This window comes from Mesocricetus auratus, unplaced genomic scaffold (assembly GCF_017639785.1).
Source record: "Mesocricetus auratus isolate SY011 unplaced genomic scaffold, BCM_Maur_2.0 Super-Scaffold_6730, whole genome shotgun sequence".
Lineage (NCBI taxonomy): Eukaryota > Metazoa > Chordata > Mammalia > Rodentia > Cricetidae > Mesocricetus > Mesocricetus auratus.
In genome coordinates this window covers 80,410,252-80,435,702 of record NW_024429184.1, presented here as the reverse complement: position 1 = coordinate 80,435,702, position 25,451 = coordinate 80,410,252, and the positions used below count along the sequence as shown (strand labels likewise).

The window sequence follows — 25,451 nt, the reverse complement described above, 5'->3', positions numbered from 1 at the left end:
GCGAACTCACACATGATGTAAAGCAGGTGTGCAGCCAGCCTTGTAACCAGTGCTCACTTGCCCAGCGCTGTTGGAATGAGCCATTTCATGGCACTTAACCTATATTCAGCAAGTATACAGTGTCTAGATTTGGCAGTATACTGCTTAGTTTACAAAATCAAATTAATAGTTAGTTGACTCTGAATATGCCCTAAAAACACGCCTATCATTATTAGTGATGTTCCAGTGCAGATCTCATTGGCTGCTCCTCTACCCCAGAAGGAAGACAGCCCTTGGAAAGAGGGGAAGGGGTTGGTAGGGAGTCACTTTGTTAGTAAATCACTCGGCCACTTGAATCCAGCTCTTCTCATCCTAAATCCCATGTCTTCAGCATTCACTTGGAGAAACCTAAGTAAGACTCAAAAGGAATAAAGTTTCCAGTAGTTCACCAACTTCTTGCTGGATACTCTAATCCAAAACAGTACTGGGCACATTGAGAACCTGTTGCATTTAAGATTCTTTAATGCATAGTAACAAGAGCTCTGCCAAGTAGCATCTCCCCTCTTTGTCCTTTCCTACTTTTCCTCCCCTCCTCCTTTTTTTATAATAATTTTTTATTTAACTTTTTATACATGTTTCTCCTAGTTCCCTCTCCCTCCCCTCCTCCCCGGGCCCCCAATTCCCCCAACCCCCCCACCCAACTCCATCCCCCCCTCTGCTCTCCAGGGAGGGTAAGGCCTTCCATGAGGGATTTCCCAAGTCTGTCATATCATCCCGGGCAGGGCCTAGGTCCTCTCCTGTGTGTCCAGGCTGAGAGAGCATCCCTCCATGTGGAATGGGCTTCCAGAGTCCATTTGTATGCCAGGAATAAATACTGATCTACTCTCCAAGGTCCCATAGATTGCTGAGGTCTCCTCTCTGACACCCCCTCCTCCTTAAACACCCTTGAAACCAGGGCTTCAGCAGACCATGGGTGTTGAAAACTGTTGATGGAGGGGACAAGGATTCTAGCTGATGGAGTTGAGAGTTGATATTTTTCAGGAGAATTCAGTAATGGCAAATAGCTCTTTGAACACCTTTAATGTCTACAAAAGGAGTTGACATGTTTTCAGGTGCCCAGACTTGCATCACCCACTGTACATATTCTTTCTGTCCAGAACAGAAGACAGTGTCATCCAAGTGAATTAAGGAGCAGAATTAAGTAGTTAGGACCACACAGGAAGACATGAGTGACTTCCTGTGTCGCTGAGGCAGAAATGACTTAAAGCATGCTAATGTATGACTGATGCACACTTTACAATTCATATTGTGTTTCCAGTCCTGACTATCCATGCTGTGCTTCAGACCAGTGCCTTCAGTTTTTTCTTTGACAGTCCCACAGATATTCAGCTGATTAAATCATCAACTTTTATTTTCTCCAAAAAGTGAACACAGGACTTTCTTCAGAGTTTCATATCACAGTAAATAGCATCAGTATCAGAGGAGGAGGAGGAGGAAGAGGAAAAGGAAGAAGGGGAAATGAGAACTGGAATGGAGGTTGAAAGTTGCAGATTTATAGAGTGATTAGGAAGCCTACCTGAAATGCATTAAAACAAGGCTTGAAAGAGGTAGATAGTAAACCCCGTTGCTCTCTGGATGCAGTGTTCCAGGCTGAGCACAGAGGGGTAAAATGAGGTGAGGAAGAACTGTCTGGGAAGCAATGGGAGGTTCAGGTCCCAGCATGCTGGCTCACAACCATCTGTAACTCCAGTTCCTGGGGATCTGATGCCGTCTTCTGACCTCTGTGGACAGCAGACATGCATGTAGTGCACATATATACATGCAGGCTAAACACATACAATGAAAATGAATAAGTTTTCCTTCAATGGCTCTTTCATTCCAGGTGATCTCCTTCTTCAGCTCAAGGCTGCTACAAGCTGGAGCTGAGCTGTCAGTGGAAAGAGTCTTGGAAATCATCAAACAAGGGGTTGTGGCGCTGCCCAAAGACAGACTAAAGGTAAGCTGCCTAAAGACTTGCCTGTCGACACCAGCCGATCGTTTGATGCACATGTCAGCGTCTAGCAGGTGTTACTGGGAATCATACCACTTACCTAGTGCTCATATGTCAGAGACTGTATCTTCTCGCTGCCCCATCCTGACACCCAAACTGAGTATCCCATGAGTGCCCTGCACACCCCAGGAGCAGCTCATACTGTTAGCACCTATGTTTTTATTCCAGTCAAACAAATTGAGTCATACAAAGCTCACCAGAGGCTAGTGGGAAGCGGAGGTGGTGATGATGCCAGTTGCTGTGGGGCCTGATGCTTGTGAGTGCCTCCCCTTGTCATCCAGGGGCCTCAGCATCTGAGTGTCTTACCTCATTCAGTACCCTTCTCGAGTAGGTAGTGTTAGCAGCTGAAGCTGCCCGGTGAAGAAGCCAGCATAGAAGGGTTGCTTTACCCGGAGTTTTAAAACTAGAGAGTCTTGAGCTGACTCAGGGCCAGGCAGTCTGGCTCCAACGCCCTTGCTTGTAATCTATACACTGCATAGTGTATGCCTTGGTACAGTAATGAAAAGAAAAGCACTTCATGGAAATGGGGAAAATTCTGCATCTAAAGAAAATACTTGATGTTTGTGCAACAGAGGCACTCTTGAAGGGAAGCATAAAATTGTTTTTGTTGCTACCTCATAACTGTAATTTTGCTACTGTTATGAGTCGCAATGTAATGTAAATATCTATGTTTTCTGATGGTATTAGGCAACCCTAGTGAAAGGGTCATTTGATCCCTGGTTGTGACCCACAGGTTGAGAACCACTGTCTTAGAACCTAGTGTGGTGGCTCATGCCTCCAAGTCATCTCACCAGCACTAAAACTTAGATCTGTGGTAAGTTTTCTGTCTCAGAAAATACAAGAAACAAATTGTACAGGTAAGGGTAGTTTATATATCACAGAAGACAATTCTCTTTTCAGTTCATGGTAGCAAAGAGCATAGTGAGATCTGTAGGCTAGAAGCAAGACATTTCACTGAAGTATATGTAGCTTGTGACAAGGATGCTCAAGAGGGTAGAAATTAAACAAACCTATTGCCCACCCGATCGCTAATGGTTTCATGTAAACACATATGAGCAGGGCGTTTCCAGCTCCCTAGCCTCATCTCAAGTCTCCTCTAGGCTACATAGGAGCACTAAGGTTGTTGTATTTCCCAGAATCCTCTTCTCCTCAAGATGCCACAGTTGCTAGAGTTTGGAGCAACTGTTCTTCAGAGACAGCCCCTGGCCTCCACCAGCCGTGTTAGTCAGAGTTTGATTACTGTAGTAACACAATGCCTGAAGACCCAACTGACCAAGAGGGATTTGTGTGGTGGTTTCCTCCTGTGGACCAGTTGGCCCTATTGCTCTGTGCCAGCCATGATACAGCATGTTATGGCGGGAGCTGGTGACAGAACAAAATGTCACAACTAGTTCAGAGCCTGGCAACAGGAGAGGAAAGAATTGGGGCTGCAGTGTTCCCCAGTAACCCACAAACCTACCCAGCCCCTCTCAACGCTTCCACTAAATGCTGAGCTGCTCACGCAGGACACCAAGTCCTTCACGTCTGGGCCTTTGGAGAACATTCTGTATCCAGACTGTAGAACCTGTCTGCAGTACACAGTTGAGGTTGTCAGTGGCCCCCAGAGCTTTGCAGCAGCTCACAGAAAGTCTGGAGCACTTGAGTGATACTGACTATCCTTTCACAGCTTCCCTGATCTATGGCTCTCAGGATGTCATATGTACTTGATTGATACCTGTAGCTTCTGTTTACCCTACCAAACCTGTCAGAGAAATAAAACCCCTGGTTTCAGTAGATAATGATTTAATGTGAAGAGCTCAAAATCTCAGAAATGCCTGTGAGAGCGCAGTGAAGAGAAACCACAGAAGCTGCAAGGATGTCTCCACCAGGGTAGTGGCGCTACATCAAAGTGGGCGTCCAGGAGCAGCTGACAAGTTCAGCTGAAGCCCAAAGGCCTGCCCACCACTGGCACTAGACCTGGGTTTCCTGTGTCCTGCAGGGCACCATGTACCACCTTCATTGCCACAGGCTAAAGCTAAGCCCTGCAGAGCTCTATTGGGAACTGCCACACCAGGCTGCCAGCCATTACCCGCTGGATAACATGAAGGGGAAAGTTTGTTTGGTGCCCACAGAGTCTAAAGACACTGTTGAAGCATCATGAGAAGCAGCGAGCCACTCTGCGGCCTGTGTGTAAGAGGCAGATGGAGCGGTCTGAGCCTGCTCAGACAGCAGCCAACTATCCAGGGAAGCAGGGAGCAATCTGGGGTCTTCAGTCCAGAAGGAGAGGACAAGGTTCACACGTATACATCCTCCCATTCTCAGTATGGCTTTGCTTCTGTCTCCCTCATTGAGTTGGTTGAATATATTCTTTAAACAAAATTGAAGCCCAAGATAAGTAAATAAATAATGAAGGGGACTACTAGCCCCTTATTTGATTGTTACTGTATTTTTTATTTGATGCAGTAAATGTACATATTTACATTTAATACAAGTATTCATTTGTGGGGTCAGATCAAGGTAGTAGCATATCCGTCACCTCAGACATTTGCTGTTTGTTCTGGGAACATCCAAAAACTCTCACTTCAGGCTGTTTTGAAATATTCACTTGATTTGTGCCAACCATAATAGTTCTACTGTACTAAAAGTTGTTCACCTCATATTTCCATAAGCCATCCTCCTCTGACTCCCACACCCTTGTTGGGCTCTGGTACCTCCTCTTCTTCACTCCTCTTGTCTCAGATAGGTCAGTGTTGTTCTCCACATAGAAGTTAAGAACATGTGATGATGTTTGTCTTTGTGTACCTGACTTATTCCCATCTCCCATCCACGTTGCAGTATATGGCAGAATTGTTTACAGCTGAGAACTGTTCCATTGTGTGTGCCACATTTCCTCATCCATTCACTCATCCACACCCCGTGGGTCAATTCCGCCTCACGGCTGTTGTGAAGAGTGAGGCTGGTGGGAGAGTGGGGGTGACTACTTTAGATATATATCCAATACTAGGATTGCTGGATGTCTTGGTTAGGTTTCTTTTACTATGATAAAAAATCATTACCAAAAGCACCTTGAAAAAGAGGGTTTATCTCATCTAGCAGCTTGTATTCCATCATCCAAGGAAGTCAGGAAGAATGGGAACTCAAGCAGGGCAGAAACCTGGAAGCCAGAGCTGATGCAGAGGCCATGGAGGAGTGCTGCTTACTGGCTTGCTCCTCATATCTTGCTCAGCTTTCTTATAGAACCCAGGGCGAACACAGGACCACCAGCCTAGGAGTGGCACCCCACAGGGAACTGGGCCCTCTCACATCAATCATCAGTCAAGAAACACAACAGCTTACCCACAGGCCAGTCCTAGGGAGACATTTTCTTAATTGAGAGTCCCTCTCCCAGTTGACATAAAACTGACTGGCACACTAGATCTATTTCTAGTTTTTCTAGTAGTCTCTGTACTGATTTCTTCTGTTCTGTGCCAGCCTTTTTAATCTTCTGATACTGTTTCTCAAAATTCTGGCAAATGTAACTTGTCAGTAAATTTTAGAACTTAAATTCTACAGTAATAATAATGCCATAAGATATCTTTCTAAGCAGTGTACGGCAGTGAACTGATCCTGTCACCTCAGCTTTCTTTTTTTTTTCCTTTTTTTAAATTTTTTTTTATTTTAAATAGCTTGTTTTACATGTCAATCCCAGTTCCCTCTCCCTCCCCTCCTCCCGCACCCCCCACCATCCCCCCCCCAACCTTCCACCCTATTACCAATTCCTTCCGCATAGGGGATATCTAGAGTCTATCATTTCATTCAGGGTAGGGTCCAGGCACTTCCCTAAGAGTCCAGGCAGAGAGAGCATCCCTCTTTGTGCTATGGACACACGATGTCTGTTAGTATTCAAGGGATAAACACTGATCCACTCACAGCTCAGGACCCCATAGGTAGCCCAGGCCTCCTCACTGACTCTCACATTCAGGGGGTCTGGATCAGTCCCATGCTGGCCTCCCAGCTGTCGGTCTGGGGTCCAAGAGCTCTCCCCTGTTCGGATCAGCTGTCTCTGCTGGTTTTGCCAGCCCATTCTTTGCCAATTTGCTGTTCACTCCTCTCTCTCTGTCACTGGGTTCCTTGGGTTCTATTCAGTGTTTAACTGTGGGTGTTTGCCTCTGCTCCCATCAATCACTGGATGAAGGCTCCCGGATGGTTATAGACATCAAGTTCATTATCGTCACCTCAGCTTTCTAAGTGAAGCAGCTGAGACCTCCAGATATTGAGAGATGCTGGAGTGCAGACCTGGACCCAGCAACAGGCATCACCAAAGCAGCCTTTCTCCAGGCGATTTTCACCCCCACTCTCCCACCAGCCTCACTCTTCACAACAGCCGTAGGGCGGAATTGACCCACGGGGTGTGGATGAGTTCAGAATTCTCTTTTTTGTTTGTTTGTTTGTTTTTTGTTTTTTTGCATCCATGCTGAGTTTTGCAGGCAGTGCCCTGTTACCTACCAACAGATAGAGCCTGAAATTCTTACTCTGGGATTCTAGACAGCTCAAAGTCCCCTCCTCTCCCAGTGCCACACACACACCCCACCACGGCTCCAGGCAACTCTGCATCTGTGTCCATCTCTTGCTTCCCTCTGTGGATTTGCTTCTGCAGCTCACTCATCTGGATGTGCAAATTCCCCTTTCTCCTTCTCTGTAATCTAGTTGTGTTGTTCCCTTTTACCTTGGCCTTTCCCTTATCCAAATTGTGAACATTCCTTAAAGGCCTGGCTAAAATTCAAAAGATTTATGAAGACTTTCTTTTTATTCTTTTAGCCACATAAGTGTCTCTCCTTCAAATGCCCAGAGCACTTTATTCCTGCATCTTGTCCTCTTTTGCCCTGTATTTAGATGTTAAATGTCTTTCCACTCCACCAGTAGGTCACTTGAGAACAGGAAGTGTCGCTCCTCTGCAGCCCCTGCTACCTAGCTCAGTTCATGAAATGAGTGGAGAGTTGAACAGCCCATGTTATGTACTCTGTGGGGGAAATGGGCTTCTTAGCATCTGGGGATTGAGAAGTCAAAAATACTGTGCCTTCAGACATACTTTTCAAATTTTTATTCACCATCTTCTGAAGTTTTAACGTCTGTAACTGTCTGTCTCTGTTCTGGCACTGTTCTAGACACAGTGGATACAGCAGAGGACAAAACAAACAAGTCCTGCTGGCATAGAGCTTACAGTGGTGGGGAAGACACAGTGAGTGAAAACTGTAAACAAATATTGTGTTAGGAAGCAGTGACTAGTGGAAGAGTGCCCTCTGCCCCACCAGCATTCTGCAGGACCCTCGCTGTTAAATGTGTGTCTCCATCTCCTCCTCTGTCCTCTTCTCTTACCTGATCTTGACATTGCTAACGGGTCCTGGTCACTTCTGTGGTATTCGGGTCTTCCTGATTTTCAGTAGACTCTCCGGGTTCTATTGAAGCTGTTCATATTTGCCCAAGGCCCCAGAAGCATACTGCCCTCATGCAGCATGGTCAGGTGTATGGTATCTGCAGGTCTCTTCTCTAGAGATGTTGTTTGGCATCTCCAGGTTTCTCCAGTGACTCATGACCATTTGTTCCTTTGTAAATGGTAAAAAATCTTGGGAGTAACACTTGACATCTTTACTGGTGTCTTGTTTTTCCTTAGAATTTGGCCACTGATATTACCATCCTTCGGTAGGTCTGACTGACACCATGAGGAACCTACCATTGTGTTTGCCAAGTGAAGACTTTGTAGTTTACTCTGTAGGTTATAGAGACCTTTGTTTATTTTTGCCCAGCTTTGGCAGTGGACTCCTAGGGTTGGTTTCCCTGTCCTTTGACATGCCCCGCCATACTCTGAGCACTTCTTGGCACTGTGCAGTGCTGCAGATCAGTCTTGTACCTTGTGTGCCACAGAAGGGGCTGGGGACCGGGTCACCTTTTGCCAGACGTTTCTGCGCCTTCTTTCTCCCCTCCTCCTCTTCCACTAACAGCTAATGCTTTGTGCTTTGCTGTGTTCCCAGACACCTTCCTCTGTGCACCTCTCTTCCTGGTACGCCTCAGCGCCTTTCTGTCACTTCTCCCCCACTCCCTGTGTCCTCGGTCCGTGCTGTGATGCCTGGTTTGTTTTCCAGTTCCTTTAATACACACTCTTGGACTCAAGAGCCCTTCCGTGGGCATAGAAAATAGTGAAGGCTGACTTTAATGTTGACCTTGGAGCAAAATGAGTGAGTGTGCTGGCCACACGCTCAAATTTGGATGGATTATCTTTTTACTCTGCTGTGTTCAAGAAGAGATGGCTTTTTGAAACAGTCACATTTACATGGAAATGCAGCCAGCTTCATGGTTTGGGCCAACAGAGAAATCAGTTGATTTGTGGGGGTCCCAGAGGTGTTAACCCTTGCTTAGTGTAATAGACTATTAAGGCCAAGGTCATGGCTAAATCCTTTAAGTCAGACATGTAGTTTTGTTCTGGAGCATGCCAAAAAAAATTGTACCCTGGGCTCAGCTTGCCACTGCAATCAGTCGTTCTAGAGGTTGGAAGATGGATGGTTCAGTTTAAAAACAGAAAACAAAACAATCCATCACCTGTACCCGAAGAGAAGCTGAAGCTACATTTACCGGCATAGTGGGTCACACTCTGCTGATCCATTGAGGACCTGTCATTGCCAAGACTGTGGCATGGAGGTGGGGACTGTTAAGCCTTGGAACCAGGCCTTATCTCAATTATTTTCATCATTTTGGAGGAAGTCTGGTGTTTATATTAAATTAAATCACCTAAAATCTCGAGAATTTAATTCACAGGATAGCACAGTGTCTGAAGTTGATTGGAAAAGCTGTGTGTTGAATAGTGATGGCACACCACGTGAGTATGACCAGGGTCCTTCAGGGTAGTCTGCTTATATACACTAATACAATATTAACATATGATAATAGCTTTACACACTCGATAGATTAGTAGAAATGGATTTCAGATTGGAAATACTATTTTAATAAGCTCTGTATTTTAATGTGGAAGTGTCTACATAGTGATTTACCATATATATTAAAACATTATGTTGCAGCTTTTTGACTACCTTGTCTTAAGAGAACCATAGAATTCATGAATTTACTCATTAGCTAAGTAGATGAGCCTGATGTTTGATATTTCCTTCATTGAAGAATGAAAACTCAGTTTGTACAATTATTCCCCCAATTTTGGACAAGTTAACATAAAGAGCTAGAAGTCCGTGGCGCGGTAATTGACATTCAACCAAATAAAATGGTTTTTAATCAAATATTATTTGACATAGTCTTCTAAAATATTTGCATAATAATCTGTGTGGGAATGTATACTCATTGGCTAAATTTGTCTATACAGTTAAACAACGGGGCTGTTCAAAGTAAATAGTATTAATATCAATCTAAACATTGGAACATTACTGGTGTTCCATGAAGTCTGGGAAAGACTTCACTAGGTCATCTTGTTTTCCCAACCTTTGTGCTTAGACGATAATAAAGGACAAGCTCTGAAACCCTCTTGCTTGTTTCTCATTAGGGTTTGGTAGGAATAAAGTTAGCATGTGCTTCCAAGCTGTGTGTGTTAGTAGCCATGGCTCGGAGCCCTTGCTGTCTGCACCCGCAGCACAGCAGGTCCTGGCTGCCATTTCGCTGACTGAGAGCTCTTTGAATGACATGGGAGTAGAACGTAAATCATTCCATCCCGTGTGTGCTCACTGCCACACCGCCTCATACAGGAGAGTAGAAGGTTCCTGCTTCCCCCTCTTCATGGGCTCAGTTAATTATCTGTGTCATTGGAGGATTAAGAATGTTACCATGTGTAGCATTTGAAACTTAGGTCCTGTTTTCACGGAAAATTTAATAAAAAGATAACTTCTGTCCGTGCAAATAGGAAATTGTGGAATAATTTGAGAAATCATAATAATTAAAAGTAACACCCAGCTCACACTAGATGAAGTAGTTTGCATGGTGGGGGAACATTAGTCTGTATTGTGAGTGTGGGCATGAGTGTGCCACTGCCTGTGTGGAGGCTGAGGCAACCTCAGGTGTCAGTCAGTCCTCACTCGCCTTCTTCCTCGCTTGAGACAAGGCTTCCTTACTGTTCGCTGCTGTGGGTACCAGGTGAGCTGCCCCTGAGCTCCGATGGTTTTCTCATCTCTGCTTCCTACCTGCCAGAAGGGTTAGCCACCCGCAGTACTGTGTCCAACCTTCTCCGGGTCTGGAGACCTGAACTCAGTTCACCAGGTTTATATAGCAAGGTCTTTACCTGCTGAGCTCTCTCTCCAGCCCATAAATGAGTTTTAAAGCCTTCAGTTTTGAAACGCAACTTTTCAAATATTTTCACTGTGTCATTAGTTGCATAAGGAGTTACATATACAAAGAAGTTAGATTAATTTGTCTAGAGGGTTTTATTAGATTTGTCCATTTTATCTTATTGTGTTTTGTCTGCATATGTGCATGCTTATGGAACATATTGTATAGATTTTTAATATGGAATTTTACAACTTCCCCTTCCTCCCACCGAGAACCTCCTCCTTCTCTTCCTCAAATGTCACTTCTGTCAGATATCCGATTCCTGTAACTTACAAATATTACATTGCAACTTAATTGTGCTTTGACTGTTTGTTCTATCCAAGTAGTTATTTTACCCCCACTGAGTGCAGTATTGCTGGACATCTTTGAGAGAACAAAGGCATATACAACATCACCCAGCCCTCAGGGAGGAAGGGTACACCCTGGCAGAGATCGCTAACAAAAGGGCAGTTCACCCTGTTTGTCAGGTAGATGGTAGAGAGGGCGAGTTACAGAGGGAGGACATGGCTGGACTAGTCAGGAAGAGTTAAGGAGAAACTAGGCTTCATTTTGTCCTCCTTGAAGGAAGGTGAGGGTTACAAATACCGAGGTGAAAAAAAAAATCTAGGCAAAGGAAATCTCTGAATGATAGACAGTCCAAGGCCTATTTAGCTTATCATCCAACACAAACAACTGGACTCATACATTCCCCTGCCAAATCAATGAGATTTTTTGTCACTTAATGACACAATAAAGTTATTAAACTAATGCCTTTCAAACTTTTTTTATTTTTAAGACAGGGTTTCTCTGTGTGTAGCCCTGACTGACCCAGCACTTACTCTGTAGACCAGGCTGGCCTCAAACTCAGAGATCCCTCTTGCCTCTGCCTCCCAAGTGTTGGGATTAAGGCATGCACCACTGCCCAGCTACCTTTCAAACTTTTTTGACTTTCATTCCCAGTTACATGCGCTCACACATGCTCGCTCGCTCGCTCTCTCTCTCTCTCTCTCTCTCTCTCTCTCTCTCTCTCTCTCTCTCACACACACACACACACACGTGTACCATGTATGGCAGTATACATATTTTCATACAGCTAAAACAAATTTATGTAAAACAATACTCCCTGAATATAATGGGTTCATAATCATATATCATTTTTAATTGCTGGCCAGACCTACTAAATTGATTTAATGATCAACTACTATTTAAATGTCTTAGAGTTTTAAACATTCATGCACTAAGTGAGTGGTTTCAAGCTGTGGCCCTTGGAGTGGGGAGGGGCCATCACCATCCTCCAAGAACATGTTCAAAATGCTGACCCTTGGGCTCCATCCAGACCTCTGACCTGGTACTGCTTTTGCAGAAGACTGAGCTCATTCCCTGCAACTACATATGGTTACATGCACATATGCCACACTTGGGAGATGTTACAGCTCTTCAAGTCACCATTCCTGCACAGTAAAAAAAAAAGTAAGAAACTAAATAATTGTATTTGGATCTTGTGACTTTTTTTTTAACAGAAGCATTGTTTTGATTTGCAACAGCTACTGAATCCTCCTCCCCCCTCCCTTTCTCTCCCCTCCTGACCTCCCCTTTTCCTCCTTTCTTCTCTTCCCATCCCCCTACTCCTCTTTCTTTTTATTTGTTTTTATTTTGTGGTTTTTGACACTGAATATCCCCATGTAGCCTGGACTGGCCTGAAACTAACACACTATGTCACTTAGGCTAGCTTTAAACTCATCCTCCTGCCTCACCCTCCCAGGCACACTGATATTCCAGCACACTGATACCCAGGTACACTGATATCTGAACACATACCCCCTCCAAGGCCTTCTGGAAACTTCAGAAGAAAGGCAAAGGCCCAGTATTCACACAGAAGGCTTGGGAAGGGATGTGACCTACGGAAGAACGGCAGAGTTTAGTGTTCACACAGCAGTGCAGTGTCTGACACAGCAGAACTGATGGTTTGGGGATGAGGCCACTGTCCTTACAGTGGTGTCCATTTCCAGCAAGTTGAAGGTGACAGCAACGGACACATGGATAATCACAGTAGTGATGCCAGTGAACATCTGCCCACTTCACTTACAGTTTCTTAGAACTGAATCTGTTGGTTTTAGTTTTGAGGCCCAGACGTCTAGCCTAGTTCTTTGAGGAATTTGAATATCAGTGATGCCTACCAGTCAGTGTGAGACAGTTGACCAGCTCATAGAACTTTTTGCCCAGCAATTCAGAGACTACACACTCAACCTGATAAGAACTAAATATATTTGGAAAGCTTTGTAAAGTAATGATATGGGACCAGTAACATGGCTTAGTAAATAAAGATGCTTGCCAGCAAGCTTGTCCAACTTGGGGCCCATTTGTAAGGGATAAAATTAATCCTAGAAGGTGTTCTCTGGTCCCACGTGTGTGCCTCCCTCCTACCCAACAAAAGCAAATAGAAAGGGTTCTTAAAACTGTAAAGAGTTTGGTTTGGTTTGGTTTGGTTTGACTTAGACAAGGTCTCCCTGTTATGTAGCCCTGGCTGTCCTGGAACCTGTAGTATAAACCAGGCTGGCCTAGAGCTCGCAAAGATCCTGATTGCCTCTGCCTCCTGAGTGCTAAGACTAAAGGTGTGTGTCACCATGCCTGGTCTGATACAATCCTTCAACCCAGTCCCACTTCAAAATAAATATTTCAGAGGATTTACTAATCCTTGACTCTTCTCTGGACTGCACAGATTGTCATGCTCCACTTGAAGGGTACCCCTATATAATCCTAGTCCTGGGTATTTGCTATATAACCCTGGTCCTGGGTACTCCCTATATAACCCTGGTCCTGGGTACTCCCTATATAATCCTGGCCCTGGGTACTCCCTATATAACCCTGGTCCTGGATATTCCCTATATAACCCTGTCCCTAGGTACTCCCTATATAACCCTGGCCCTGGGTACTCCCTATATAACCCTGGTCCTGGGTACTTCCTATATAACCCTGGTCCTGGGTACTTCCTATATAACCCTGGTCCTGGATATTCCCTATATAGCCCTGGTCCTGGGTACTCCCTATATAACCCTGGCCCTGGGTACTCCCTATATAGCCCTGGTCCTGGGTACTTCCTATATAACCCTGGTCCTGGGTACTTCCTATATAGCCCTAGTCCTGAATAGTCTCTATATAACCCTGGCCCTGGGTACTCCCTATATAACCCTGGTCCTGGGTACTTCCTATATAACTCTGGTCCTGGGTATTCTCTATATAACCCTGGTCCTGAACTTCATAGCCTACTTTCTATCCAGAAATGACCTTTGTTCATTTGAAATGAAAATGACCCTATCACATTGAAAATATGAAAGTTTTATTTCATTTGTTACTGGGGTAGCCTGAGCATGGCAGGGCGTACATGTGTGGAAACCAGGGGACAGCTTTCATTAATTGGTTCTCTCCTTCCAGCTGTGTGTGCTGGAGATTGTACTGCAGTCGTCAGGATTTGTAGGCAAATGGCTGTACCACTAACCATCTTTTTTTTTTCTTTTTTCTTTTTTTTTTTTTTTTTTTTTTTGGTTTTTTACGAGACAGGGTTTCTCTGTATTGTTTCGGAGGCTATCGGTCCAGCCCGGCCTCGAACTCACAGAGATCCGCCTGCCTCTGCCTCCCGAGTGCTGGGATTAAAGGCGTGCGCCACCACCGCCCGGCGACCACTAACCATCTTGCCAACCCCCCAAACAGTTGCTATTTTAACTGTATACATGTGGGTGTTTTGCCTTCATGTATGTCTATACACACATGTATGCCTGATCCCAAGGGAGGCCACAGAGGGTGTCTGGACCCTGGAACTGGAGTTGTAGGTAGTTGTGAGCTGACATGTGGGTGCTGGAAATAGGACCCGGGTCATCTGGAAAAGCAGCCAAGCTTTTAGCCACTGAGGCATCTCTCCAGCTCCCCGAACAGTTTTGAAGAGCACCCGGAGTCATTTTTTCTTTGGCCTCAGATAGGTTGCCCGGTATTTGCCCTCAGCTATGTAGTTGTTCACTAACTTTAGAGTGCTGTTGGAAGGGCTGTGTTTTATATCTAGTGACAGCTTGTTCTGGTGACATACAGTAAAAGATAGTCAAACAATCATCTGCCAGCAACACCCTCTCTCTCTTACTATTGTGGAGAAGAAGTGCACGTGCATGTGTGAAGAGACCAGAGGTCTTGAGTGCCATTCCTCCGACACTGTCCACCTTGCTTTTTGAGGCAGTGTCTCAAACTGGCTTGTAATTCACCAAATAGGCTAGGCTGACTGGCCAATGAGTACCTAGAAGCCATCTGTCTTCACCTGCCTGGGATTACAAGCACACACCACCATGTATCCCTGTTTTCTCAAGAGGGTTCTGGAGATTGACTTCAGGTACTGCATATATAAGAGCCCTTTACAGATTAAGCTACATCCCCATTCCTCTTACTATTTAATGAAGAAAGAAATCATGTGTACAGGTGATTGTAAAATATAGGGATACATCCATGTACATAGGTTAAAGGGTTAATTATAAGGTGACCCATGTGTTTACTGTTTGAGCATTGCCTAGAAGTCCCAGTATGCCCTGTCCTAGAAAGCAGTACCACCCTGGCGTGTTCATCTTTTCACCAGCTCTGTGTACTCCCCAGCACTGTTGCTTTGGCACCGAGCATAGTGGACCCATGATTATGCACATGTTCTCTTGCACATTCTTCTCCCTATTTTGTTAGTTTCTTTGTTGTTTTTAAGACTGGGTTTCTGTGTGTATCTCTGGCTGTCATGGAACTCAACTGTGCCAAACTGGGACTTCTTTGCACCTTTTACTCAGCATTGTATTTTTGAGAGGTGTTTGTGTTGTCACACAGTGTTTCTTTCCACTGATGCAGTGGCATTGCCACACCGAATCATTGGCAGAGTAGCCTTTCTCCAGTTGGCAAGCATGTATATTTCTGACTTTAAACTTCTAAACTAGAAAAAGTTGAATGAATGAAGCAAAACTTCACAACGATAAAAACAGAGAGAGAGAGAACTCAAAAATAATGGAACTCAGTCATCAGCAAGAATGCCACTCTCCCAGCCAGATCTGAGTGCCAGCAAGTACTCTACCCAGTGGCAGCAGAGTGCAGAATATTTTATTTTCTATCACTTTATTAGTTTGTTTGGAGCAGGGTTTCACTTCATAGCTAGGCTGGTTTGGAACCCTCTGCATAGACCAGGGTGTCCTTGAACTCTTGGTCTCCTGAGTGCTGAGATTACAAGCCTGCACTACTCTGCTTCATTATAATATTTTAAATATTATGCCAGGTCATTTAAATAAATCTCAGATTTTAAATTTGAAACAGCTGTCATTGGGGGCTAGAGAGATAGCTCAGCAGTTAAGAACACTCGCTGCTCTTGCAGGTAATCTGTGTTCAATCCCCAGTATCCTATGGTGGCAAACAACAATCTATTACTCCAGTTCTGGGGAGAGCAGTGCCCTCTTCTGACCTTCACAGGCACCAGACACACACATAGTGTATATGTATACATATAAACACTCATACACATAAAATAAAAATAAATCTTTAAAGAAATATCACACAAATAGTTTGCTAACCACGACCCAATTAAATTAGTAATCAATGATGAAATAATTGAGGGAATGTTCGGATATTTGAAAATTAGACAGCACAGTTTTAATGAGTCAAAGATATCACAAAGAAATCAGAATCGCTTTAGCTTGAATAAAAATGAATACACACTTATGAAAATGTCTACTCACTGGAGCTAACATTACCTCAAAATCTAAACAAGATAAGACCTCTGAAAAAGTAAGGATAAGTGTCTCTCATGAACAGACTCAAAAATCTCTTAGTAGCAAACTAAACCCACCAACGTACAGAAAAGGTTATATACCATGAACAAGTGAAATTTGTCTTAGGAATGCAAAGTCTAATGTACTAAGCTGTATTGATAAAATGAGGTATAGAGATGGCTGTGCTCTAGTTAACTGTCAGCTTGACACAGTCTAGAGTCACTTGAGGGGGGAAATCTCAGTGGAGGGGTTACCCAGATCAGGTTGTCCTGTGGGCAGGTCTGTACAGGATTGTCTCAATTTTTAATTGATGTAGGATGGCCCAGCCCAATGGAGTAAGCACCATTCCGTGGGCCGGTGGCCTTAGCTGTATGAGAAGCTAGCTTAGCATGAGTGAGCAAACCAGTGAGAAGCTGTCTTCTGTGGCTTCTGCTTCAGGTTCCTGTTTGAGTTCCTGCCTTGACTTCTCTCGGTGATGGACTGCGTATGGCCTGTAACTGAGATGAACCTACTCCTCACTTAAATTTCTTTTGGAGATTGTTGTTGGTTGTTGTTGAAGACATGGTCTCACTGTGTATCAAGGCTGGCCTCGAACTCACAGAGATCTGCCTTCCTCTTCCTCCCAAGTGCTAGGATTAAAAGTGTACACCACCACATCAGGGCCTGTATTCATTCTGCAAAAATATTTTAGTGCAGCCACAGAGAGGAAATTAGAACACACGTGATTGTCTTACTAGACCAACAAACAACATCATGAGGGCCAAATCTAGCCTGCCACTGACTTTCTTTGGGGGGGAGGTTTGAGACAGAGTTTCCCTGTGGCTTTGGAGGCTGTCCTGGAACTAGCTCTTGTAGACCAGGCTGGTCTCCAATTCACAGAGATCCGCCCGCCTCTGCCTCCCAAGTGCTGGGATTAAAGGTGTGGGCCACCACTGCACAGCCTGCCACTGACTTTCTTGAATAAAGTTTTATTTATGCAGCCTTTGCACTAAAGTGACAGAATGAAGTAGTGACATACTATGCCCACGAGGCCTAAACTATGTATTGCCTGGCCTTCACAGAGAGGTTTGTTAATCCCCATAATAGACTTCTCAAAAAACTAGTAATTTGAGGGAACTTCTTCACTTTCCAGTTAATGGAAGACAGCACTTATTCCTGTATGATCAAGATCAAGGCAAGGATATCTATTCTTGGTTCATCTATTCAGCCTTGTATTAGAAATCCTAGGAGATTGTTAAGACAGGATGAAATCAGATTTTAGCAAGGAACTGGCAGTGTAACTCAGTAGAGAGAACATTTGCCTAGCATACACAAAGCCCTGGATTCAGGGATTATCCTCAGCCACATAGTTCAAAATCAGCCTGGTCTACAGAGACCCTGATGGTGTGGGTTGGCTGAGGGGCACACAATTAAACATGAAGAAGTAAAACTGTCTTCATCTGCAAACCGAGTGATCTAGTGTGTACAGGATCTGAAGAGATCCAGTACAACTGCCAAAGCCAGTAAATGAATTTCAAAGGTTGTTGGATATGCAGTCCATGTACAAAAAGCTGTACATTTGTTTATAATAAAAACAATGCTTGACAGACAATGACATACTCAGGGGTGAACTGATGCTATGCACATGCTCAAATTCAATGGTAAACTGCTTCCCAAAATTGCTGTCTTCAATGAATACCTTCATTAACATTGTCTAAGAGTTATTTTGTCAACAAAAGGGATGCCATACCTTTCATTGTATTAGTCTAGTGAATGTATTAAGGAACTTGTGATCATATGTATCTTTCATGTTCTGCTTCTTAGAATTACCCTGTTTATCTCTTACTTCTAGAATTGCCAGCTAAGACATTTCTTGCCTTTAGACCCTCCATTGGGTCATCTCCTGTCTTTACCCCTCAACACAGGCACCCACTGTCGTCATTTCTCACACTTGGCTATGCCCATCTCATCTGAAACCTTTTCCTTGTGTACTGAGCTAGGCACTGTTAGGAAAGCAGTACTTGTGCTCTTGTAGGTTCTGTTTTCTGTCTTCCTTTGAAATCCTGCCTCTGCAGAAAGCACAGACAGAACACCTAGTCTCCATGTCCTTCTTTACCATGTGTACCGTTTGTATCCCAGGCTCCCCTGTGTGTGTGTGTGTGTGTGTGTGTGTGTGTGTGTGTGTGTGTGTGTGTGTGTGTGTGTGTGTTTTCACTCCTCTTCATTTCAGGTTCCTTGGTGTTTTCTGTTTCTAAACCCCATTCTGACTTCTCCAATACACTGTCCTGTGCAGAAGAGGCACTCACTAGATAATGTTATGTGGTTAAAATCAGCTTGAGAATTAAATTTCCACTTTCAGATATGGTGATCTGAGAACCAGCCAGTTGATAACTCCCACAGAAAACCACAAATAATATAAAATTTCACTACTCAAAGGAACTGGCCAGTGAGTAATGTGGACTCCTGAACTCTGCTCATTTAGAAGGGCGATACAGGCTTTATGTGTTTCTGTTTCCACAACTTTTTTAGCCTGGAGCCAAGTATAGTCCAGGTAGTCACAGCAGGGTAGTGAGGGCCTCTTAATGAAGAACTTTCTGACTTTCTGGCCTGGGAACACAGAGGTCAACCTGAGAAAGATGAATTCTGAGGAGAGTGGTGGAATCCAGAAAGGTATTCAGAAGAGTCCCAAACTGTCTCCCTCCAAATGTCTGCCTGATTCCTGAGCAGTGTGTAAGACACTAACTTAAAACAACCAAGGGCTGGCTATATGCGCAGTGGTGGAGCACGCCTTTAATCCCAGCACTTGAGAGGTAGAAGCAAGCAGATCTCTGAGTTCAAGGTCAGCCTGGTCTACAAAGGAAGTTCCTTCTAGGACAACCAGAGCTGTAAGAGAGGGAGGGAGGGGGGAAGGAAGGAAGGAAGGGAGGAAGGAAGGAAGGAAGGAAGGAAGGAAGGAAGGAAGGAAGGAAGGAAGGAAGGAAGGCCAGAAATCTAAAGACTGAGAGCTGAGAGCTACAGCTCTGGAGATCTGGAAGATGTTACATGTACCAACTCAGGAAAGGTTGGCTGATTGTCCCATTGGAAGAGGGAAAGCAGCAAGCTGTGTTCTTGTCTCTGGACTCTTTTGAAAGCTTGGTCTAACTGCTATCCGTGCCCACACAGCAGAATTGGGGAACACATGGACAAATGGCAGCCTCTCTGGCCTGGAGAATTAGTAAAGGGAACTTGAGGTCTCTAAGACCTTGAGAATCATGGAAGAATTGAAGAAGAGGAGCCCCTGATGCTGGCTACCCACAACCATGACTGAACCTTGAACCACACCTGCAAAATCAGCTCTTATGTCCCAGTTAATGACGGGGGAGGGCTGCCCAGAAACCAGAGCCTGCTCAAAATACGGAGACTCTCAACAACTTAACATTAATTTTATTCAGGATACAGTCCAAACTTTTCTGACATCCAAGGAATCAAGAAAATGGAACACATTCTCTACATAAAAGAAAATCAATTAAGCTCAACCCCAAGATGAACCAGATGTTATAGCTTACAGACAAGGATTGTTGAAGTAACTACTAATAACTCTTCTCCATTTTTTCATAGATAACACATGTTTTCAATGCATGAAAATTTAAGTGGAGAAATGAGATGTCTCAGGCAAGCAATGGAAACTATACAAAAGACCCAAGTAGGGGAAAGGCAGAAGTTTGCAGATAGGAGATGCTAATAGCAAGTTAGGTAAACAGAGAGAACTGAAGTCAGTATATACTGTATCAAACCAGTTGACAAGCAGTGATGCAGACCCCAGAAAAGACCACACAACACAGCAAACAGCAGAGATGGGCAGTTCCATCCCTAGTCTCTCGGTAACCACATGGCCTCAGAGAGGCTAGGATGACTCTTTAAAGTGCTACAAGAAAAGAGTGTGAACCCAGGATTCTGTCAGGTAAGGAGAGCCCTCGAGGCTGACCATCAATCAAGTGAAGACACCATGAGGTGAAGGAGATTGCTGGTAGCACGCCTGCCTGCTCTACAATGCTAAAGGAAGTTCTTTAGCCAAACACAAATGATACCAGATGGGAATTCCGATTTTTAAAAAATGAAGACTATTTACAAGAAATGATAAATGTCCAGATTACTGCAAGATTTTCATTTGTGTTCTCATTCTCTGCCTCCCTTCCCTTCTCCTAATTTTACTTATGAACTGTATAGGTTACTAAAACTAAAAGTAACTACTATATCTTTCAAGATTGATGTTTGTAGATGTAGATTTGTAAAAGCTACAGTATGAAGGAGGGGAGAGGAATGGCCCTATGTGGTTATGAGTTGTGTATTTTACCTGAGGTGGTGTATTACCATCTTTATGAAAACTGAAAAGGTATAGATCTAATTTGTAATCTATGTGAGCGCTATGAAATCATATAAAAATGTCTAACCCAGTAGGCAGTGAAATGGCTCAGCAGGTAAAGCCTTGCTGTGGAAGCCTCGCAATCAGAGTCAATTCCTGGAGTCCATGTGAAGATGGAGGGAGACAACCACCTCACAGTTGTCTGACCTTTGCATGCATGCTGTGGCACACAACCCACATACATAATCATCATAATAATAATAACAAACTACATTTTAAGCCAATCAAAAAAGTAGTATCCTAAAAATCACTTAAATAGTACCCCCCACTAAGGAAGACAACAGGTAATAACTGCATTAAACAGTAATGCCCCAGGTACTCTTTCCAAAGGAAGAATTGTCATAATGGATGAAAGAAGGCACAGCAGTAAACAATCTGCAAAGAATGTACTTTATCCATAAGAACTGGGGTAGAAGTAAATGGAAGAGGCCTGAAGAGATGGCTCAGCAGTTAAGAGCACCAGCTGCTCTTCCAGAGGACCCAGGTTCAATTCCCAGCACCTATAAGGCAACTCACAACTGCCTGTAACTCCAGTTCCAAGGGATCCAGAATCTTCACACAGACATACATACAAGTAAAACTCCAGTGCACATAAAATAAAAATGAATTAATCACTTTTTTTAAGAAGAAAGAAAGTAAATGGAAGAGGACCTGGAAAGATGGTTCAGCGGTTAATAGTACTGGCTGCTCTTTCAGAGGACTCCATTTGGATTGCCAGCATCCACATGGAGACTCACAACCTCTGTAGCTCCAGTTCCAAAGGATCTGACATCATCTTCTGGCCATCACAGGTACCAGGTATGCAAGTGGTACACATATTTACCTGTGGACAGAAGATTCATACACACAATAAAAAAAAAGAAGAAGAAGAAAGCAAATGGAAGAAAAGATGGCTTGCAAACAAATGAGCAGGAAGCTAAGGTTGCTACTACGTAGATGTCAAAGCAAATCAAGTTCCAAGTGGCATGGGGTTGTGGCAAATGTGCATGTAGCCATAAACCACACTTGAAAATCATTGTCTTAGATTTTCTGTTAGCTTTCTATTGCTGTGAAGAGACACCATGACCATGGCAACTCTTATAAAGGAAAAACATTTAGTGGGGGTGGATTTTATTTTCAGAGGTTTAGTCCATTATCATCATGGTGTCATCATTATCAACATGGTGGCATGCAGGCAGATGTGCTGGAGAAGTAGCTGAGAGTTTTGCACCTTGATAGACAGGCAACAGGAAGTGTTCTATCTCACTGGGTATAGATTGAGCATAGTAGATCTCAAAGCCCACCCCAACAGCAACACTCTTCCAGCAAGGCCATTTTCTTTCAAACTACCACAATCATGTAACAAGAACATTGGCAGGGTTGATGAAACAGATCGGCTCACTATCTTTATTGGAGATTTGCATCCTTCTCTCAGTAGTTGATAGAACTAGACCAAAAAAAAAAAAAAATCAGCAGACATAGGAGATCTGAAAGGCTGTCAGCCACCTCCCCCGATTGGCATTTATAGAACATCCCATGATGGCAGAATTCACTTTATTTTGAATGTTTATGTTACATTTACCTAAGTATACTCTATTTTGAGCTTTATGGCTAATTTCCTTAAAATTAGAATCATCAAAGTAGAGTTAGACGATCAAAAATCGATAAAATGCCAGAAAAGACGATGTGTGACAGGAAGCAGAAGTACAGCTGCCTGGAGCCAAGGAAACAGTAGTCAGAGGGAGTCCTTTAGAGCAAGGTGCCTGGGCTGTATCTGTGCTGATAGTCACATTATATTATTATATGCAGGTAAGAAAATTTATCAGGGGCTAGAAAAATGGCTCACTGGTTAAGAGCATTGCCTACTCTTCCAGAGGACCCGGATTCAGTTCCCAGGACCCACATGGCAGCTCACAATTGTCTGTATATAACACCCTCACACAGACACACATGCAGGCGAAACACCAATGTACATAAAATACAAATATACAAATAAATTATAAAAAAAGAAAATTTATCACATTGAATCCTTGAAATTAGTGGATTTTGTTGTGTGATAGCATCAACACACAAAAGGGTGTGAGTGTTCAGAATATTTGATAATTTTTATCTAACAAATGCCACAGTCCCAACTCTAAAATTGGAGAACAGACAAACATTGCCCAAAAGGAACATGGTTTTTCTACAGAGCCCCCATGCCATGCAGGGTCCCAAGGGTCCCATGCGCCTGGCCACCCAAAAGGACTAAGTTCCTGGGTGACGGTTAGAGAAGCTCCAGGTCTGAGAGGGGGAAGGCTGGGAGCAACCTTCAAGGGCTCTTTTAAAGGCAAAATACACATTTCACTTCTTCACAAATGTCTAATGAAATGTGCGCCCTGCACTTTATACCGTTACTACATTTTATGTGATAGCTATGTAAAAGTCAAATGTCTCTAGTGCAATCATTTTGCATTTCTGTTGTCTGTAAACAAACAGCCCAGCACTTGCTGTTATAGCAGAGTTGTGAATTACTTGAACAATTAGAACTGTGTGTTTTTTATGTGTCTCACCAAACACATTACAGTAGTTTCCTTTGGGCATAATCTCTGCAGCATGGAGAGTAGATCAGAAGTAGGAAATGATCAATGTCGTCTGGAAGTAGGGTGGCATGGCAGTTTTCAAAACATAATATTTTTCATATGATTCCAACTGTGCTCATTTATGTTTAGAAGCATGTACTCACATAAGAGGAAGAGTGTTCCCCAGAACGCAAATGTTTCCTGGGAATAGAAGGCTAAGGGCGAGTTGTTTGTGTATGTGTTTGGTTTTGCTCTATTAAATGTTTTTCAGTGTTGTTGTCATCAGTAGTGCCCTGCTAGTACACATAGCGCAGTGCCTGCCCAGCATCAACACAGGAAAGTATGTGCTAACAAGCTTTGAAGTGTGTGTTGGGGGAAGGGTGATGGAACTCTTCTCATAATTATGTCAGATCTGTGCTGTAGAATAGAGCAGAAAATAACAATTGTGGCTTCCACTGGAAAGAGCGCTGCACAGAAATATTTTCTTTATAAAACAGAACAATAGCCTTTGCTCCCTTCAGCCCTCCCAACTCACAACCTCAACTCACAGCAGTAAATGTCTTGAATTCTTAGTTTGGGGAAGCCGATGGCATTCCATAGCATCACTCCCCACCCCTAAGCCTCATCACAGGGTAGATGGGGTACCTGTCTGTCTTATTTGTGTTCTTTGTGGCTCCAGAAAGTGTTCTGCTCTGGACCTCACTGGTTCTGTCTCTCACTGCATCACACTGTACCTGCATTCACTTGCCCCTATAATGGATGTATTTGCTTGTTTTTTTAAATTTTTATTTTATGTACGTTGGTTTTGCCATGGGTGTCAGGCCCTCTGGAAATGGAATTGCAGACAGTTATGAGCTGCCATGTGAGTGCTGGGAATTGAACCCAGGTCCTCTGGAAGAGCAGTCAGTGCTCCTAAACCACTGAGCCATCTCTCTAGCCCGTATTTGCTTGTTTTTAACAGTGCGTGTCTCTGTGACCCTGTCCTTGCATGAAATACAGAGAAAGAGGGATAGGGAGCAGACTCAGTGGGTAAAGTACTCACTGTACAAGCAGATCTCCAGCACCCACATAAAAAGCCAGTCATGCTTTGGGAGTGCAGGGGCAGGATGATCTCTTGGATGAGGGTCACCAACCAGCCATTGTAGCTGAGCCAGGGAGCTCCGGGTTCAGTGACAGACCCTGTCTCAGAAAATACGGTGGAGCCAGCAAGATGGCTTAGCACATAAAGGCACTTGCCGTCCAGGCTGGTACCCTGAGTCCAATCCCCAAAGATCACACAGTGGAAAGAAAAAGCCAACTCTTACAAGATGTCTTCTGACCTCCGCATGTGCACACATTCAGAATGTGAGCACGTGTGTGTGCCTGTGTGTTACATATGTAAATGTAAATGTAAAAACTAATTATAAATAACTATGTAGTGATAGAAGACACATGATGTCGACCTCTGGCATATGCATGCACAGATGCGGACACATGCATCCACACAAATGTATCACACCCAAACCTGGAGAGAAGTATAAGGGATAATGGTTGGAATAAAGGAGTATCCCACACTGAGTCGTGGGAAAATACCTTCTGCATTCCAGCTCATCTGCAGCCAGTGTCACCTCCTCCGTGGGACCCCATTCCTTGGCCCTCATAGGGGAAGGTACTGGTCTTAACAAAAGTCAAACCCAGAAGGAAGGGAAGGCTACTGAGAGGAGCTTTCCCTGCTCCTGCTGTCGTGTCTCATCCTCTTATGTGTCCAGATCCTACAAAAGAATAATATCAGTCTTCCCCAGCAGGGAGACAGACATCAAAGCCAGGCTCCTGGCCTGGGTTGCTGCTGGTGAGTGTGTACTGAAGGGTCCTGCCCTGGCTGCCTGTCCTAGGGCTCATCATAGCCTCTTCTCTGGAGCCTTGAGGCTAGCTGCATCAGAACTTTGCTGTGGCAGCCTCAGTATTGTCCCCCCTTGGGTCTTCCACGCTTCTCTCCCTCTCTCCCCATCTGGCTTCTAAATTTGAGACTGTCTGAAAGCAGGCACTTCCAGAAGAAACAGAAAACGTTCGCGTTCTCTTGGAATTTATTATATAAGAAACTCATGTTCTTTGCAGGATATTTACAAGGAACAGGTCTGGACATTAATTAGAGGTCTCAGATTTGCTTTTGGCCATTAAACTCAGTAGTCATTTGTAGCTGTTCTACAGAGCACTACTGATTGCTCTTCTCAGATTGTGAAACTGGTGAATCCTACTACAGGGAATCAGCCCTATTTTTAAAGTGTGCCTTTTTAGTTTTCTGGTTTTGTTTATTTTCTAAATTTATTATACCACGCACAATTAATATACATGTCAATTACTTTAAAAGTTTGGGATGGCTCATAAGCATAATATTTAGAAGTTATTTTTGTGCTATACCAACGGAGTGCTAGTGTGGTAGTGGGCATCCTCAGCTCACATGACTAGAGAGGATCATATCTCAGATGAGTTGTAAA

The 25,451-nt window shown here is 43.9% G+C and overlaps 1 protein-coding gene across 6 annotated transcripts in view; it reads left to right on the top strand.

Moving 5' to 3' along the window:
• Dym (dymeclin) overlaps positions 1-25,451 on the top strand; it is a 254,334-nt gene that overhangs the window by 206,038 nt on the left and 22,845 nt on the right. For 5 of the 6 annotated variants that reach the window (XM_040741591.1, XM_040741587.1, XM_040741589.1 and 2 more), the window contains one exon: positions 1,862-1,975. The exons of the other annotated variant lie outside the window; for it this stretch is intronic. In XM_040741591.1, coding sequence (XP_040597525.1) covers positions 1,862-1,975 — 114 coding nt within the window. The remainder of the gene's footprint in view (positions 1-1,861; positions 1,976-25,451) is intronic. 6 annotated transcript variants of the gene reach the window in all.